This window comes from Cajanus cajan, chromosome 5 (genome assembly GCF_000230855.2).
Source record: "Cajanus cajan strain Asha chromosome 5, NIPB_CcT2T_4, whole genome shotgun sequence".
NCBI lineage: Eukaryota > Viridiplantae > Streptophyta > Magnoliopsida > Fabales > Fabaceae > Cajanus > Cajanus cajan.
This window is the reverse complement of record NC_138521.1, coordinates 55,046,582-55,064,242: the sequence shown is the minus strand read 5'-3', so window position 1 is coordinate 55,064,242 and position 17,661 is coordinate 55,046,582. Positions and strand designations below refer to the sequence as shown.

At 33.4% G+C, this 17,661-nt stretch overlaps 2 protein-coding genes across 2 annotated transcripts; one reads left to right on the top strand and one right to left on the bottom strand.

Annotated features, from left to right (window-relative positions):
• The first annotated feature begins 3,987 nt into the window (after positions 1-3,987).
• SCO1 (Translation elongation factor EFG/EF2 protein) lies at positions 3,988-7,922 on the top strand. The gene is made up of 4 exons (XM_020371408.3): positions 3,988-4,355; positions 4,752-6,166; positions 6,612-7,124; positions 7,586-7,922. The coding sequence occupies exons 1-4, from the start codon at positions 4,112-4,114 to the stop codon at positions 7,751-7,753; spliced, it is 2,340 nt and encodes a 779-aa protein (XP_020226997.1). The 5' UTR covers positions 3,988-4,111; the 3' UTR covers positions 7,754-7,922.
• Positions 7,923-8,619: 697 nt separating this feature from the next.
• Positions 8,620-12,140, bottom strand: LOC109808056 (hsp70-Hsp90 organizing protein 1). The gene is made up of 7 exons (XM_020370875.3): positions 11,167-12,140; positions 9,906-10,194; positions 9,659-9,744; positions 9,344-9,567; positions 9,178-9,244; positions 9,021-9,080; positions 8,620-8,936 (listed from the first exon to the last, which is right to left on the bottom strand). The coding sequence occupies exons 1-7, from the start codon at positions 12,031-12,033 to the stop codon at positions 8,823-8,825; spliced, it is 1,707 nt and encodes a 568-aa protein (XP_020226464.1). The 5' UTR covers positions 12,034-12,140; the 3' UTR covers positions 8,620-8,822.
• Between the last annotated feature and the right edge of the window lie 5,521 nt (positions 12,141-17,661).

The window sequence follows — 17,661 nt, the reverse complement described above, 5'->3', positions numbered from 1 at the left end:
CTTCTCATCTAAATGAAGACTTTCATTCAACTGTTAGTTTTGGTGATTCTTCTTTCGTAGAAGTGATGGGTAAGGAAGATATTAAAATAAAAACCAAAAATGGTTTTGAGGAAACAATCTCAAATGTATTGTATGTTCTTGATTTAAAAAGTAACTTGTTAAGTGTTGATCAGTTACAATAAAAAGGATATGGCATTATCATTATACAAGGTGCTCGTGAAATTTATGATCCTATTAGAGGTGTTATTGTTGTCATACAATGAGTTCCAACAAGTTGTTTCCATTAAATATTGAAACCATTTAATCTTACTTTTTGACTGAAATCAAAGATCCTTCGTGGTTTGAGGATCCACTTAATTGTTTTGCCCTATTTTTAGATTGTGACCTTATAACATTTGAAGAAGCAATCAAAGAATTAAAATGGCAAGAAGTTATGGTTGTTGGATTGCTTCTATTGAGAAAAACAAGACTTGGGAGTTGACAGATCTTCCAAAAGGACACAAGACAATTGGTGTCAAATGGGTGTACAAGACGAAGTTGAAGGAAAATGGAAAATTTGATAAGTACAAGGCACGCTTAGTGGCTAAAGGCTATAAGCAAGAATTTAGTGTTGACTAAAAAGAAGTGTTTGCTCCTATTGCACGACATGATATATATATTGTTGGTGTTTATATATATATATATATATATATATATATATATATATATATATATATATATATATATATATATATATATATATATATATATATATATATATATATATATATATATATATATATATATATATGTATGTATGTACATGATTTTAATGTAATACTACTAAGAGGTTTTATTTATGATGTACATGATTTTAATGTAATACTACTAAGAGGTTTTATTTATGATTTAAGTTATCTATTTCTATATATATATATATATATATATATATATATACTCTTGCATGTATATCTAAAAATTGTTGCATGTTGATACTAGATATTTGGATTTATGTTTTCCATTGTTTAGTTGTTAAGCTGTAAAGTATAGTGACTTGTCATGTTATTACACACCTTAACAAATTCTGAGTAAAATTTGGTTGAAATCTAAAGAGGTTCTAAGTCAAAAAATTTATTTAGATTTAAAGTTCAAAAAGACTTTGCAGTAAAAAAAATACTTGAATTATTTCTTAGAGAAAGAAGTGAAATACTACTTAGATTAAGCTTGAAAAGACTTGTTTAAAGAATATTTGTAACTTGAAGAGTTAAACTTATTAGTAATGTTAAAAATTGGATGTAGTATAAGAATTGAAACGAACCCATATAAAAATTATGTATTCTCTTTTCATTTATGTTTTATCTTGAATAATTAAAATTGTGTTTTAAATTATTACATTTTTTAAAATATTTTTATCAAAATATAAAAAGTCTTACAATCATTTGAAGTTAAACACTTTTTTTTTAATGTAAACGTATACATCATCTTATTGTGTTATTGTTTTTTTCCATTACAATAATGAAAGGGTAAGTGGATAAAAATACAATCAAAGTTCACTAACTGAGATTTATAAATAATCATTCACCACCACTACAAAAATAGTTTCTATGATGAGAAAAGCATTGCTAAAGGAAGGGAGGGTTACATGAGGGTTTTCTCAAGTTTGTCAAGAAAAATTATAATCATATTTTAATTTATAAATGTTTGTTGAGATATTTCTATAAACGTAGATAAAAGATATATTGAATCAAATTTATGTATTACACTATTTTTTTAATTTAATCATAGTACACAAACAAAGGGTTTTTTTCCCAACATATAATAATAGATTTACTCAAACAAATAATTAGTATTTTATAGACTAAATTATATCTTTGGTCTTTTATTTTATTTTTTAAAATTTATTTTGGTCATTTATCTTTTAAAATATTCATTATGGTATTTTATCTTTTAAATTTATGTCAATTTAGTCCTTTTATTTTATTTATTTTTTTTTTACAATTTTAAGAATTAAAATTTATCGCAGAAGATTCACTTATAAGAAAATTATTGAATGCAATTGTAATTCAAATCAAATGCAGCATTCTAAACATGGTGAAAATCAAAAATCTAAAAGAAAAACTAATTTTATGTTATTTTCTATTTGTTCATGGAATATATTCTCATATGATTTTCTCTATATTTATAGCCTTTTTGAATTCAAACGTCGATTGGATTTTATGTTTTTCATATAAGTAAATCTAATGTTACAAGTTTTATATCTTGAATCAATCAAAAATTGATTAAAAACTATGTTCCAAAATTAAAAATGATCATTATTTTAAAAAGGCCAAATTTATTCAACTATAAAGATAAAAGACCAAAATGAAAATTTTAATAGATAAAAAATCAAAATAAATATAAAAAATAAGATAAAGAAACAAAAGTATAATAAGTTAACCTATTTTATAAAGTAAACTTTGGATTTTAACTAATAAAATATTGGTGTAAAAAAAAAAACTAATAGTGCTCCACAATTTCATGCAACACTCAATCATGAGAATCATGTTTGACTACACCTCTCTAAAGTTTCTCTTTCTTGATAGATAAGTGCTTTTGATGCAAATATAGAATTGTCAAATTAAGCCAATGTCAGACAAGACCTTAATAAAGATCACATAAAAATAATCTAATGATTTTAGCTCAACTTACATAACCTGATAGGTCAAATGAACTTTGGTCACACTAACCTGTTAGAAAATAAAAATAATAATTTTTTTTAATACTAATAATATATAATTGACAAAAAAAACATAAATTAAAATATAATACATTGAAATATAAGCTTTGGGTTGTAGTATTCTTCTTTCCTTTTGCCATCTTTAAAAAAAATTATTAAAAAAAAAGTAAAATAAGTTAAATTTCACTCTTGATTTCATTAATGTAATATATAACTCTTTCTCTCTCTCCTATATATATATATATATATATATATATATATATATATAAACTTTTCTTTATCTTCTTTATATATTCTAATTTATTTATCTTTATCTTTTATTCTATCAATAGAATAATTGTTTCCCAATCCCTCAAATTCAAAATATTTATATTTTTACTAAAATAAATAAATAATAATAAGTGTTAACCTATTTATAAAATATATATATATATATATATATATATATATATATATTGAAAATTTCAATGTTTTTAATATATAATCGTTATTTAATTTTTGTATTTATTTTTAATTAATATCAATTTGGTTTAGTGACTCGCATGAATTAGTTTGAGTTAAAAAATAATGTTTTAAAACAGATCTAATCTAAAATTATTACGTAATCCGTGTAGATCAAGTTGAATTAGATTTGTTCTACTCGTTTAACAATTCTACCTAAATAGTCTACAAACCTCACCAATGGTCACTTCAACGACACAGTGATGCAATGACAATAACATCACACACCGGTGACCACACTCTAACTTGGTGGATGCACTCACTTTGATTAAGAGCACCTAGTTGCTTAAGGTATATCTTAAAAGTAAGGGACAAAGTTTACATGAAATTATTATTGGAGTGATTTGACGTGGCAAAAAAAGTTTAAACTTTATTATATATATATATATATATATATATATATATAATAAAAAAATTCTGTTATACAATATATAAATAACGTTATAGACGTGCTATGACTCAGAAACACAGAAGAAAAAAAAAATCCAATATTTAGTGTTTGGATAATCAGTGGTCCATAAAAGCCCATGAGTTCAATCCTTTGGAATGACGGCCCTGCTCCAAAGGACAGGGCTAATTGTTATCCACGTAGCCTTCACTTCTCAACCATCAAAAATAATAGATAGCACAAAACCCAAACCATGTAATCTACTACTAATTGCTTAATGAAGCATTTTCTGTTCTCTCATATTACTATCATTTTCGTAAATTTATTTATGGTGTAGCTTAAATTCGTAAAATAAAAAATATATATATATAATTTTATTATATAAGTAGAAGGGAACACAAGGCACTATCTACTTGCTGCCTAGTCCTTACCGAAAACTAGAGGCCAGGGTCTGGAGTGTGGGGGTTTGTTTATCTCAAACTCCACAAGAACAGAACACAACAGAGGTTGAGAAGAAGCCTCAAACTATGGCGGCAGAGTCATCACTGAGGGTGGCAACTACCACTCTATGCAATCTCAATGGATCGCAGAGGAGGCCAACCCCTCTCTCTCCGCTTCGCTTCATGGCTTTTCGCCCTCGACCCTCTCACTCTCTCACTTCCTCTTCCCTTTCACACTTTTTCGGCAGCACCAGAATTAACTCCAACTCTTCCACTTTACGCCAACTTCCTCCTAGAAGAAACTTTTCCGTTTTTGCCATGTCCGCTGATGGTACCTATCTCTTTTTCTCTTATAGCTTTTTTTCTTCCCGCTTTGGCCAGAATGTAGGTTTGGTTTCTTAGAAGAAATCAAAATGAATGTGATGAAAAAGGTTTTTTTTTTTTCCTTTAAATTTCAGTTTTTGTTTATGGGTTTGGTTCATTTGTGTATCATCCTTGAAGTTTATGAATTATACTTGAATTTCGGCTTCTTATGATATTAGGGGGGAAAAACCATCATTTTTATGTTCTATTGAGCTCTGAATTGAGATAAGGTGTCTTAAAAGATAATGGTTTTTCTTATTTATATTTCCCACGGTCCAATTTTATTATTCTACAAGACTATGAAGTGGTTTGTTTGCTTTCTTTCATCCTTTGGATAGTGACACTTTTTCAACTTTGCTTCCAGATGCAAAGCGAAGTATTCCATTGAAGGATTATCGCAACATTGGCATCATGGCTCACATAGATGCTGGAAAGACTACCACAACTGAAAGAATTTTGTACTATACTGGAAGGAACTACAAAATTGGTGAGGTGCACGAGGGAACCGCAACCATGGATTGGATGGAACAAGAGCAAGAAAGAGGGATTACCATTACTTCTGCTGCAACCACTACATTTTGGAACAAGCACCGGATCAACATTATTGATACTCCTGGTCATGTCGACTTCACCTTGGAAGTGGAGCGGGCTCTTAGGGTGTTGGATGGAGCTATTTGCTTGTTTGACAGTGTTGCTGGTGTAGAGCCACAATCAGAAACTGTGTGGAGGCAGGCTGATAAGTACGGGGTCCCGCGAATTTGTTTTGTCAATAAAATGGACCGGCTTGGAGCTAACTTTTATCGAACAAGAGATATGATAATAACGAATTTGGGTGCTAAGCCACTTGTAATTCAGTTGCCAATTGGTGCAGAAGATAGCTTTAAGGGTGTTGTAGACCTTGTTAGGATGAAAGCTATAGTTTGGTCTGGAGAAGAGCTTGGTGCCAAGTTTGATATTGTAGATATTCCAGAAGATGTTCTAGAGCAGGCTCAAGAGTACCGTTCCCAGATGATAGAAACCATAGTTGAGTTCGATGACCAGGCTATGGAGAACTATCTAGAAGGAATTGAACCGGATGAAGAAACTGTAAAGAAATTAATTAGGAAGGGAACCATATCAGCCAGTTTTGTGCCAGTGATGTGTGGCTCAGCCTTCAAAAACAAGGGAGTCCAACCGTTGCTTGATGCCGTAGTGGATTATCTACCATCACCACTTGACTTGCCAGCAATGAAGGGAAGTGACCCTGAAAACCCTGAAGCGACCTTAGAGAGGGTAGCAAGTGATGAAGAACCATTTGCTGGACTAGCTTTTAAGATCATGAGTGATCCATTTGTAGGCTCCCTTACATTTGTCAGGGTATATGCTGGAAAGCTAACTGCTGGGTCTTATGTACTCAATGCAAACAAAGGGAAAAAGGAGAGAATTGGTAGACTCTTAGAAATGCATGCAAACAGCAGAGAGGATGTTAAAGTAGCTTTAGCAGGTGATATTATTGCTCTTGCAGGTCTGAAAGATACTATCACTGGTGAAACGTTATGTGACCCAGATAATCCAATCATGCTCGAGCGGATGGACTTCCCTGATCCTGTTATTAAGGTTGCAATTGAACCCAAGACTAAAGCTGATGTTGACAAGATGGCAACTGGTTTAATCAAGCTTGCACAGGAAGACCCTTCTTTCCACTTCTCCCGTGATGAAGAGATTAACCAGACAGTGATTGAAGGAATGGGAGAATTGCATCTTGAGATCATTGTTGATCGGCTTAAAAGAGAATTTAAGGTAAATATCTCTTGTTCCATTTTTGAGAATTTTCAGTTATCGGTTACAATGGTTGTGTTGTATTAGTTTTTTTGTCTTTCAAATTCTTAACTCTCTAACCTTGATGTTGTGGATGAAATAGTTCCAATTAGAAATAATAAAAGTAAATAAACATTAGTATTTGACGAAGGAGTAAAGAAACATAAAAGGTATGATCTTTACGACGCATGACAGCTGACTCTCGGTAAAATCTGTGTCTGTCATCTGATAAAACATTGGTATTTGTTAGGTGTACTATTTTTGTATATGATCATTCCCTTGACATAACTTTTGCTTCTCTTCCCCTTCCCTTTTTCTCTTCTTTCTTCAGTAGTTTTATGTTAAAATGTTTATATATATTTTAATGATTATGCAGTAATATAACGTAATTTTATGGAGATCACATTATGTATATTTGTTAACGCAGGTGGAAGCTAATGTTGGTGCCCCCCAAGTGAACTACAGGGAAAGTATTTCCAAAACCGCAGAAGTGAAGTATGTGCACAAGAAACAATCAGGTGGACAAGGTCAGTTTGCAGATATCACTGTACGGTTTGAACCTATGGACCCAGGTAGTGGATATGAGTTCAAGAGTGAAATCAAAGGAGGTGCTGTACCAAAAGAATACATTCCTGGGGTAATGAAAGGATTGGAAGAGTGTATGAGCAATGGTGTGCTTGCTGGTTTTCCGGTTGTTGATGTACGAGCAGTACTTACAGATGGTTCTTACCACGATGTAGATTCAAGTGTGTTGGCTTTCCAGTTGGCAGCAAGAGGAGCTTTTAGGGAAGGAATAAGAAAAGCTGGACCAAGGATGCTTGAGCCTATAATGAAGGTTGAAGTTGTTACTCCTGAAGAACATCTTGGTGATGTAATTGGTGATCTCAACTCTAGAAGAGGTCAGATCAACAGTTTTGGCGACAAACCGGGTGGCCTTAAGGTATTTCAAATAACTTGCTCCTCCTTATGGGATTAGTCTGTTAAATTTGAAGGTATGACTTAAAAATACTAATGCTGTATTGTTTGTCTGAAAATGAACAATGTTTCAATTGATATGTTTTATACACAATTCTAATTTCTGGGGCAAACACTAAAAAGTACAATTTGGAGTGATAAGGGTGGTCTAAGTGGCTTGGGGGGAGGGATATAGGGTTGGAGTGATAAGGAGGGTGTGGGTTCGAATCCCCCCACTAACAACTAACAATTAACAATTAACATTTGCTGTTTCAAAAAAAAAAAAAAAAACTAAAAAGTACAATTTGTTCTTTTTTTTTTTCCTTGATTAGTCTGAGGTTGCTAGGATGAATGAAGGAAATATGTTTGTTCTTTTTTTTTCCTTGATATTGGTGCTATTATTTGGATTGGAGGATCTTTTCTTACTTTTGGTGGTGACAAACGCAGGTGGTTGATTCCCTGGTACCTCTTGCTGAGATGTTCCAGTACGTCAGCACACTAAGAGGGATGACAAAGGGCCGTGCATCCTACACAATGCAATTAGCCATGTTTGATGTGGTGCCTCAGCACATTCAGAACCAACTTGCCTCAAAAGAGCAAGAAGTTGCTGCTTAATGTATTTGCTTGGTCTCCTAACAAGAAACTTTTCCTTTGATAGTTGTATTATGTCCTTTGTCAAATAGTTGGGTTTGTTTTGGTATTTTTTATTGTAATTTTCCTTGTACCAATACAAGGTTAGCCAACATAAATTTTCAGAAGAAAAATAGGAAACGATTTTTCTTCCCATGTTGGAGTCAATGAACTGTTATGATTTATGGGGCAAACAATAATTTTTTTAGGGGGGGGGGGGGGGGGGCGGGAGGGTGAAACAAGTCGTGGAAACTTGGATTTGCAAAACCATATTGAGAACCAAAAAATATTTACCTATCTTTAGTTTTTATACAAATTTGAATTTGTCTACATAATGATGTTTTTAAGGTGAGTGTAGCAGTACGTGCTGAATGATCGAGACTCATTCACCCGATTCTTGTTGCACTATGTCCATTTGATGCATCTAAAGATACAGAAGCTACGTTGTTATATTAATTGCTTTAAAATATGAATATTTTTCTAAAATATCTATATTCATATCATGCTCATGATTAATAGCTTGGGGCAGTGTATGTGTGCACACCTATTCGTCACTCGGAAGACAATGGTGAGAATTGATATTCCAATCAAAAACTTTTATTCGAAGGATACGTGGGAGTTGAAACATCAAGACTGAAAGCCAAATCAGCAACTACCAATACTCCGTACCTGCTTCACTCCGTGTAAAATATACCCTTCAAACCAAACTTGTAGAAGTTGTCGTTCCCACAGAAAGAAAAAGAAGCTGTAACAACGTTAAATAATAAGTAGTCCTCGACATCACATTCCCGCCCCCACGATTTAAACTTGATAGAAAAGTCACAGCAATGACAGCACGTAGGAAGCACCAGTAAAGAGTAAAAATGGACTGCATTTGACATGCTCAAATAATATGCATTCACCAAAAAAAATGATTACAGAGAGCAACTCAAAATCTTCCAATAGCAAATTGTCCTTCCCGTTTTTCCCAATCCTATCTATTTAAATTATAGTCACGTCGGAAAATACAATTGTCAATTGTTTCTCTTGATGACTACCCCACCTTCCATCAAATTCATTTCATCTGGACAATCCCAGCACTGATCAGCTTCTGAATCTTGTTCATCACCATTGGATTCTTTGTATGTTCCTGTGCAGCGCTGGGATTTTCCTGGAAATCAGTCAATACCTGCATATATGCCCAACTCTCGTTAGCACAGCTAGTTCCACTGTAACTGATACTTAGCAACACTAAATCAACAAGGAAACATACTTGTCTCATAATAGGGTCTTGGAGAATGCTCTGTATCTCTGGGTCTTGCATTGCCTTGGCCTGAAAAAACAAAAAATTAAATACACGCACACATGGATCGCCTAACTCAGGTGATTTAATCAATAGGCTTCAAAGAGTAGCAGTACGTAAGTCACACCTGTCTCTCCTTTAACTCCTCAGGAGTAAAATCTCCACGGCTAGCCTTATTAATTTGTTCAACACATCTGAAATGTATGATAATTAGGCTCTTGCATTATCATGGTGCATATGGAAAGTAGAAATATTCAATCCACAAATAGCAGGAATGTAGCACAATACCATACCTTTTAATACCATCAAGCAATTCTTGATTGTTAGGATCATGTTTCAACCCCTCCTTGTATGTTTCCATAGCTTTGTCATATTCTTTCATGAAAAATTGCACTGCACCTTTCCTAGTATAACCTTTTGAAAAGGTTGGATCAAGCTCAATGCATTTCTCGGCATCTTTTAAACCTTCAGGCATTGCCCCCAGTTTTGTATAGCATGCAGCTCTGTTACTGTAAGCCTAAAAGAAATGGGACATTTAAAACGGATCAGGATCTGCATTCTATATTAAAACACTAGGATTATTGCCACTATTAAAAGAGTATTATTACCTTGTGATCTTTAGGATTCCTCTTTATAGCTTCTGTATAATGCTTTATGGCCTCAGGATACTTCTGCTGCTTGAATAATTCATTTCCTGCATTTCAATGTTTCCAGTATTTATATAGTTAATAAGTTGAGAAGAGAAATACGAAACATATAGTCATCATCATACTTAGTTTAAGACTGCTTCTTTCAAAGGAGCAAAGATGCTTGCAAGAAAGAAATGAAAAACCCAAGATTGCAGAGAGATAATACCTTTTTCTCTCTCCTCATCAGCCAATTTTGGATCAAAATATTCTTCTTGTTCTAATTCTTTCTTAGCCTTTTCAGCTTCGTTCAGTTTTTTCAAGGTGTCTGGGTTGCGGTGCTCTGTAAGTGCTTTCTGGAAAGTCTCAATGGCAGGTTCATAATCCTTAGAGCATTTTGCCATTTTGACTAATGCAGTACCTTTCCTTGTCAAAGCTCTTGCTATCATTTTGTAGTCTGTTCTTAGTTCTCTTCCCTTTTCAACAGCTTTTTCACAATCTTTTATGCATTCCTCAAACTGGTAAAAAATAACGAAAGAAAAACCTCATCAATCAGATTGAGCATGAAACCAAAGTGCATGACCCACTGCCCACCCAAAAAAACGGAAGATTCATGAAGGGAATGTTTGACTCTCCTCTCACTTCATGGCTTTAAAATCAGTTTTCTAAACAATTCGACACTATTCAGCAATCAATTTCTCATCCAAAACCTATCACGTTTTGAGAATTATTTCTAAAACAAAAAATCAGAAACAGCTGGAAGATGCTTGCTTCTCATCTTCCCTTTTCATTTTGCTCAACCTCTCCTCCACCAACTGTGTGAGCAATCTTGATTAGTTGCATTTAGAAAACTAAAGCCAAATTTCGAAAATAGAAATTAAATACCCCAAGTTTCATATACAATTCCCCACTCTAACACACCAAGTACATAGAAAATGAAATAAAAACCCTGTTTAAATAAATACACAGGCACGCCATGATCAGAGTAAGACCAAAGTCCTAATCCAGCAAATAGGCTTCAACAAGAAAACTGCTCTGAACTAACAATGATATGTGTAGAGCCTGTTTGGATACCAATTTAAAAGAACTTTTGAAAGTTTCTCTACCGAAAATAAAAGAACCAGAGAAACTCTCAAAGACATTTATAACTTGTATCCAATAAGACTCATTATGAGATACAAAGACTGAAATCTAATCCAGATACATCAATCCTTTCCCTACCTCATCACCGAATCAATCCTCCACACATATCACCCTTCAATATCATTTTCATTAGTCACAAACAAAACGCATCCTGCATACATGGGGATAACCGCATACCCCATAAAGACAAAAAAAAAAAAAAAAAAAAAAACCCACAATTTTGTTAATAAGCGTTAAAAAAGCTTCAAGGCCTTCAACCCGCATCATTTTAGGATTTCAAAAGGCAAACTTTAACATGATCCTATGAAAGGCACTACATATAGCATACAACAGGCGCACACACATACCTTTCCCATCTCCAAATAAACAGCAGCACGATTAGTAAGGTACGATATATCCTCATCATCCAATTCCAAAGCCTTCGTGTAGTGGCCAATCGCCGTTTCGAAATCCTTCTTCTTGTAAGCAGCATTGCCAGATTCCTTCTCCTTCTGAGCGCGACCCTTCCTATCCCTCTTCTCCTTCTCCTCCTCCATCACTTCCGCGGCTTCAGGCTCGGGTTCGGGTTCAGGTTCAGGTCCAGGCCTGGACACAGACTCGGCCTCATCCTCCTCTGACACGGCAGCGTCGTCGCCGTTGGGGGTCTGAATCTTAACATTGAGCAAAACCCCAATGGCATGCATGACCCGTTGGTCGCTCAAGTGCAAGTTGAACTTGTTGGGGTCCTTCTGGATGTCCTGCATGATCTTCACGAAGTCGGGCTGCTGGAGGTAGGCCCGGGCCGTGGCGTCCGCGGTAAGGCGGGCCCACATGTCGGGGCCCGAGAAGGCGGTGGCGAAGGGGCTGGTGGGCGGAGGGCGGGTGGCGGCGGCCTGCGCGTCGGCTAGGCCGGCTTTGAGGGCGTCGTTGTTGGGGTCGATTTGGAGGCCGGCCTTGTAGGCGGAGACAGCGTCGCGGTGGTGGCCGAGGCCGAGGTGGGCGGCGCCGAGGCGGCTGTAGCCCTTGGGCCAGTCGGGCTTGAGCTCGACGGTTTTCTGGGCGTCGGATAAGGCTTCGGCGTAGTTTTGGAGGGAGGCATGGGCGGCGGATCGGTTGGAGTAGAGGACGTGGTTGGAGGGAGCGAGGGCGATGGCGTCCGAGAAGTGGCGGATGGCGGCAGCGAAGTCGCCGGCGGAGAACGCGGCGTTGCCTTTAGCTTTGGCTTCTTCGGCCATTGGGAGAGAGGAGGAGTGGACTATTGACTCTGCAATGCGAGGAGGGACTTTCTGGAATGTTCTTTTGGGATCACCACATTCGCCCTTTCCCTTTTTTGCCAATTCTTCTTTCACCTGTTATTAGTAACGTACACGTGAATTCCCTTTCCCGTAAAAATTTTCTCTGTTTTTTATTTTTATAAAATTAAATTAATATTTTTAGTTTTTAATAGTATGAAATTATTTTTAACTAATTTTATATTTATCTTATGGTCAAATAATTATATTTAGTAACATCTATAATTATATTTAATATCATGTTAATATAGAGTATTTTTTAAAAAAATATATAAATTTTTAAAATAAATATTATTTATCTATCTTAAATTAAATGTTAAAAATTAAAAATAAGTAGTTTAAGTTTTAGAAAGATGAAATGAAAACATATTATTAAAATTAAAAGAGTGTAATTAATATTTAAATATAAATAAAAATTAATGTAAAAAATATGAAATTAAAGTAATCAAAACAAATATTTCAAATTATAGTATTTGTTATGAAAAGAAATATAATAGTAGAGAAAATAAATAAGATAATATGAAAGAGAAAAAAGTATAATTGATATTTTTTTTAGGGAAAGACTAACTTATTTATAAATCTATGTGATAACTAAACAATTATGCAAAAGGGGAATAATATATTACGAAAATATAAATATGATAATAATACACATTAAATATTGGCATCCACCAATTATTATTTATAACATTCCCCCTTTGATGTTCAATATTTAGAATATGTATTGTTAAAAAATCTTACTAGGAAAAATTCTTTGGGATAAAAACCTAATGAAAGAAAAAGAGTATATTATTCGTAAATATTTATTTTTCCCTTTCATGCATACAATTAACTTTAAGATGATGGAACCCAATCTTGTATATCAATTACCCAAAAACTTTTCTTTGAAGTGACTTTTCAAATAGATCTGCTAGGTTATCACATGAGCGAATTTGTTGAACATTTATATCCTCATTCTTTTGAAGATCATGAGTAAGAAAAAAATTTGGTAAAATATGTTTTATTCTATCTCTCTTCATGTATCCATCTTTTTCAACTATGCAATACATGCAACATTATCTTCATGTATAACTATTGATGTTATTTTTCTAGAAGATAAATCACAAGTTCCTCGTCTATGTTGAATCACAAATCTTAGCCAAACACATTCACGACTTGCCTCATGTAATGCTAAAATTTCTACATGATTAAATGAAGTGGTTGCTATGATTTGTTTTACATATCACGCATGAAATGACTATACCACCACTTATAAACAAATATCCTGTTTGTAATTTACCATTATGAGGATCTGACAAATATCATGCTGCATTTGCATAACCATTTAGTTTTGATTTGGAAATATTTGAATATAATAATCTCATCCATTGTACCTATAAGATAACAAAGGATTTGTTTAACTCTATTCCAATGTCTTTGTGTAGGTGAAGAACTATATATTGCTAATAAATCAACAATAAATGTTGTATTAGGTCATGTATAATTATCGAGATACATTAGTGTTCTTATAGCATTGAGATATAGTACTTTAGGACTAAGTATTTCTTCATCCTTTTCTTAGGGTCTAAATGAATCTTTGTTAACATCTAAAGATCTTATAACTATCGGAGTGCACAATAGATGTGATTTGTCCATATAAAACCTTTTAAGCACCTTAATTATGTAAGTTTCTTGATGCACAAGAATTCTATTTTCTAAATATTCAATTTACACTCCCAAACAAAACTTTATCCTTCCTAGATCCTTTATTTCAAATTATTTCTTTAAGTAATCTATTACTTTTGAAGCTTTTCAAGAGTTCCAATAATGCTTATGTCATCTACATAAACTACAATTATGCCAAATCCATTTTCATTTTTTTTATAAATATACACGAACAAATTGGATCATTTTTATATCCTTCTTGTAACAAATATTCATTTAGATGATTATACCACATATGACCTGATTACTTTAGTCCATATAGGGATTTATTCAACTAGATCGAATAATCTTCTCCAAAAATTGCATCATTGGGCAAATTAAATCCCTTAGGGAGTTTCATATAAATATTAGCGTCAAGACAGTCATACAAATATGTTGTATTTGAGATATTATATGTTGTGATTAAAAGAAAAGATCGAAGCTTAAGAAAGATGACATGATGTTTTAACTTTAAGAAATGGTGATGCAAAGGAGTCAAAAAGATCAAGAAGTTGTCATGTTGTAGTAGAACAGGTCATTTTTTTAATTTGTGTAAGTCTTAGTTAATTGGATAGGTAGATAGGGTAGGTTTACTAAAACTATCTTCTTGGTTTCTAAAGTTTCTAAAATAAAGACATAAATAAGCCAATAAGAATTTATTCTTTTAAAATAAAAGTAACCAAGCTACAAGAGACTAAGAGTGATAGAAATGATAATATTACCTTTTACAAAAGTCTTTCCACACATCGACAATAACATCCATCTAAAGGATACTTTAAAGAAATGGACAATGATTGATCTCCAGATGGTACCAATGTCTTGCATTGATCTTTTGCCTTGGAATTAACACTATCAATGTGCTAGTTAGGGGTATTTACAAATCAATTTGATTTGGATTTGGAGTAAATTAAAGTTTGAACTTGCCACTTTTGATTGATTTGAACTAGATTTACAAAAAAAAAAATGCAATTTGAACCAAACCATACCAATTGATAATGGGTTGGTTTTGTTTAGATTAATTAGAGTTTTTTGAGAAAAAAAATGGTAAGCATTTTTCTAAAACATAAAAATACATTATTTTCCTAAAAATTTAAATAAAAACATATTATTAAAGTTAAAAGAGTGTAATAACATTTAAGCGTAAATAAAAATTAATGTAAAAAATATGAAATTAAAGTAATCAAACAGAGTCAACATTTGAATTTAAAGTATTGTGACATTTAAAACTAAGATAGCTCTTCAAACATAACTAAATTGTCTAAGTTACCATTATTATCCAAATAATTTTAATTCATTATTTTCTCAAATTGAATGTGAACATGCAAATAATATATTAGGTGAAAATAAATGTTAGATTTTTTTTTGTATATAGTCAAATGGTTGGATTAGGAAGAAGTGAACAATAACTCCAAAAGTGACTGAAAAATGAAAAAGTTGAATAGTCATGGAGCGTATAGCATGTGTCTAAATATAATATGTATAGTAATTGATAAGTGAATGCAAGATAACTAATAAAATAATAATATTATAGAATAACTGTTGTAGTATTACTAGAGTGTTAGCAAAATATAGTAGTATTGTATTTATATATTACTAATAGAATCATAATATCAAGATAATAATAATAATAATAATAATAATAATAATTTTCATTGATTTAGTTCTCAAATCATCATATTTATAAAATGTAAATATGATTCAAATTAATTAAAGTCGTATTTAATTAGAATTCAACTCAATAAAAAAATCAACTTTATTAATTTAATTCAAATCATCAATTTTATCGTTGACCGAATCAATGACATCCCTACGACTAGTTTTGTTAAAGTTTCATCGACAAATTCAATCAAATTTTTGGTTTAGTGTCATAGTCAAAGCCCTGTATCACTAAGATAATCTCACCATTTAACAAATTAGGAACCAAAATTAAACTTGAGTTTAGATGCAATAAAAGACTTGAAGCATCAATAGCTTAATTCACAGTGACTCTGATGAACAATTTCTTCCATTGATAGATCTTCAAAAAAAAAAAGGAATCCATAAAGGAAGAATCCTTCGGGAGAAGAATTGAAGTTTAGCACCAAAATCAAAGCATCTTGGATTGGTGCTCTTAATATCAACTAAGGTTTTCATCACAGCAAAATTGGTCGTTTCCACCATCATGACCATAGGGTCATCTTGGTAGGGGTCCAAACCTTTAAAATCTTTATCAATAAAGGTTATCAACGACATTTTTCAGGAAGGGGATTGTCTTGCCACAACATTTATCGACTTCACTAACCAAAGATGTTGTCTTCTTGCTAAATTGGTTGACCCACCTTTAGTAAATCTACTAGCAATAGTGTTGATTACTCCTCGAAGTTGAGAACTCGGAGGATCTTCTTGTCGACAATTTTGCTTTGGACTCAATTGAGTTCTAATGGTACGATTGTGGTTTCTCTCTCGGTGTTTGTACCTTTGATCACTTTCTTGAGAGCTAGAATCATTTCCTTGTATATATTTTTGCATGTGACCAGCCTAAATTAGCTATTCAATTTTATCCTTCAAGGTCGCACACTTTTTAGTGGTATGCTCAAAGTTATTATAATATCAACAATGTTTGCTTCAATTAGCCTTCTAAGGGGGTGGGAATTGACTTAATAAGGGGTATCAAATCACTGCTCATGGCTTCATTAAGTATCTGAGAGCGACTATCATTTAGGGGATTGTAGTGAGAATATTGAGGTTGTTTATGCTCCCGGGTTCTTCGAGACTAATTTCTCTCCCTTTTATCCCCTTGGGACTATACTTTCCCCTTTCCATGATCCTCACCAGAGTGTTTTCAAAACTCAACAAGTTCCTCTATATGAATATACTTCATGGCCTTTCTACAAAGTTCCTCCATGGATGCACTTGACTTTTTATATAGATTATCTAAGAAAGGACTTGACTTTAGTGCTGATAGCATCTGGTGTACAGTAACCTCTTCGATTAAGTGAGAATTTCAAAAATAACCTTCCCAAACCTATCCATGAAGGCTTTAAGAGGTTCTTCCTTTCCCTGTTTGACACTGATAAGAGTCACCAAGGTCATAGCATGGTCATAGCATGTGACCAACTAATGTCAAGCTGCATAGTGAACTAAGAGACGAGTGCTTAGAAAGAATTTACTGACTGAGAAGACAGACTAGTAAACCACCTCAAAGTTGAACCCTTTAATGAGATGGAGAATAAGTTACACATGACAACATCCGCATTGGAGAGCATGCTAACATGAGAAATATATAGGTAGACATAATCATCAGAGTCAAAGGTCCCATCATACTTGTTGAGTCCTAAATTTTTCCATCCTCTCAAAGGGGGAGCCTCCATGATTTTCACCTATGAAAGGGTGCTGTCAAAATTCCTTTGGTATTAACGAATAATGAGGTGCCAACGTTCCAACTTGCTGGGAAGTGGGCATTGAAGTTGTGGTTGGTTGGGATGTATGATAAGGCCGAACTCCAAACTCCCCAAGAGTGCACTACATGAACGATGACATCTGATAAGGAAAAGTATAGAATCCTTTGGAGAGTGAGAGGAATTCAGGTTCAACATAAAATTTGATTCTAGTGGCTTGGTATTGGACTAGGATTGCTCAATTAGTAATTGCATCTCGACATTCTACTTTTGGAGAAGAGTCATTTACCCCTCACGTTGCTTCTATTGTTGCTTTTTTGGATTTTCCATTGTTGTAGGTCTCGTTGCATCTCTGTTAACATTTGAGAGTTGTCAAACATTTCATATGTCCTGCTTGGTGAAGCTCCTATTCTTATCATTGTCCCATTGTCTCAATTATGTAGAGTTAGTGGGAAAGATTTTCTATAGCTTTACGGTGAGCACTAAATGTTTTGTTGGAAAATAAGTACAC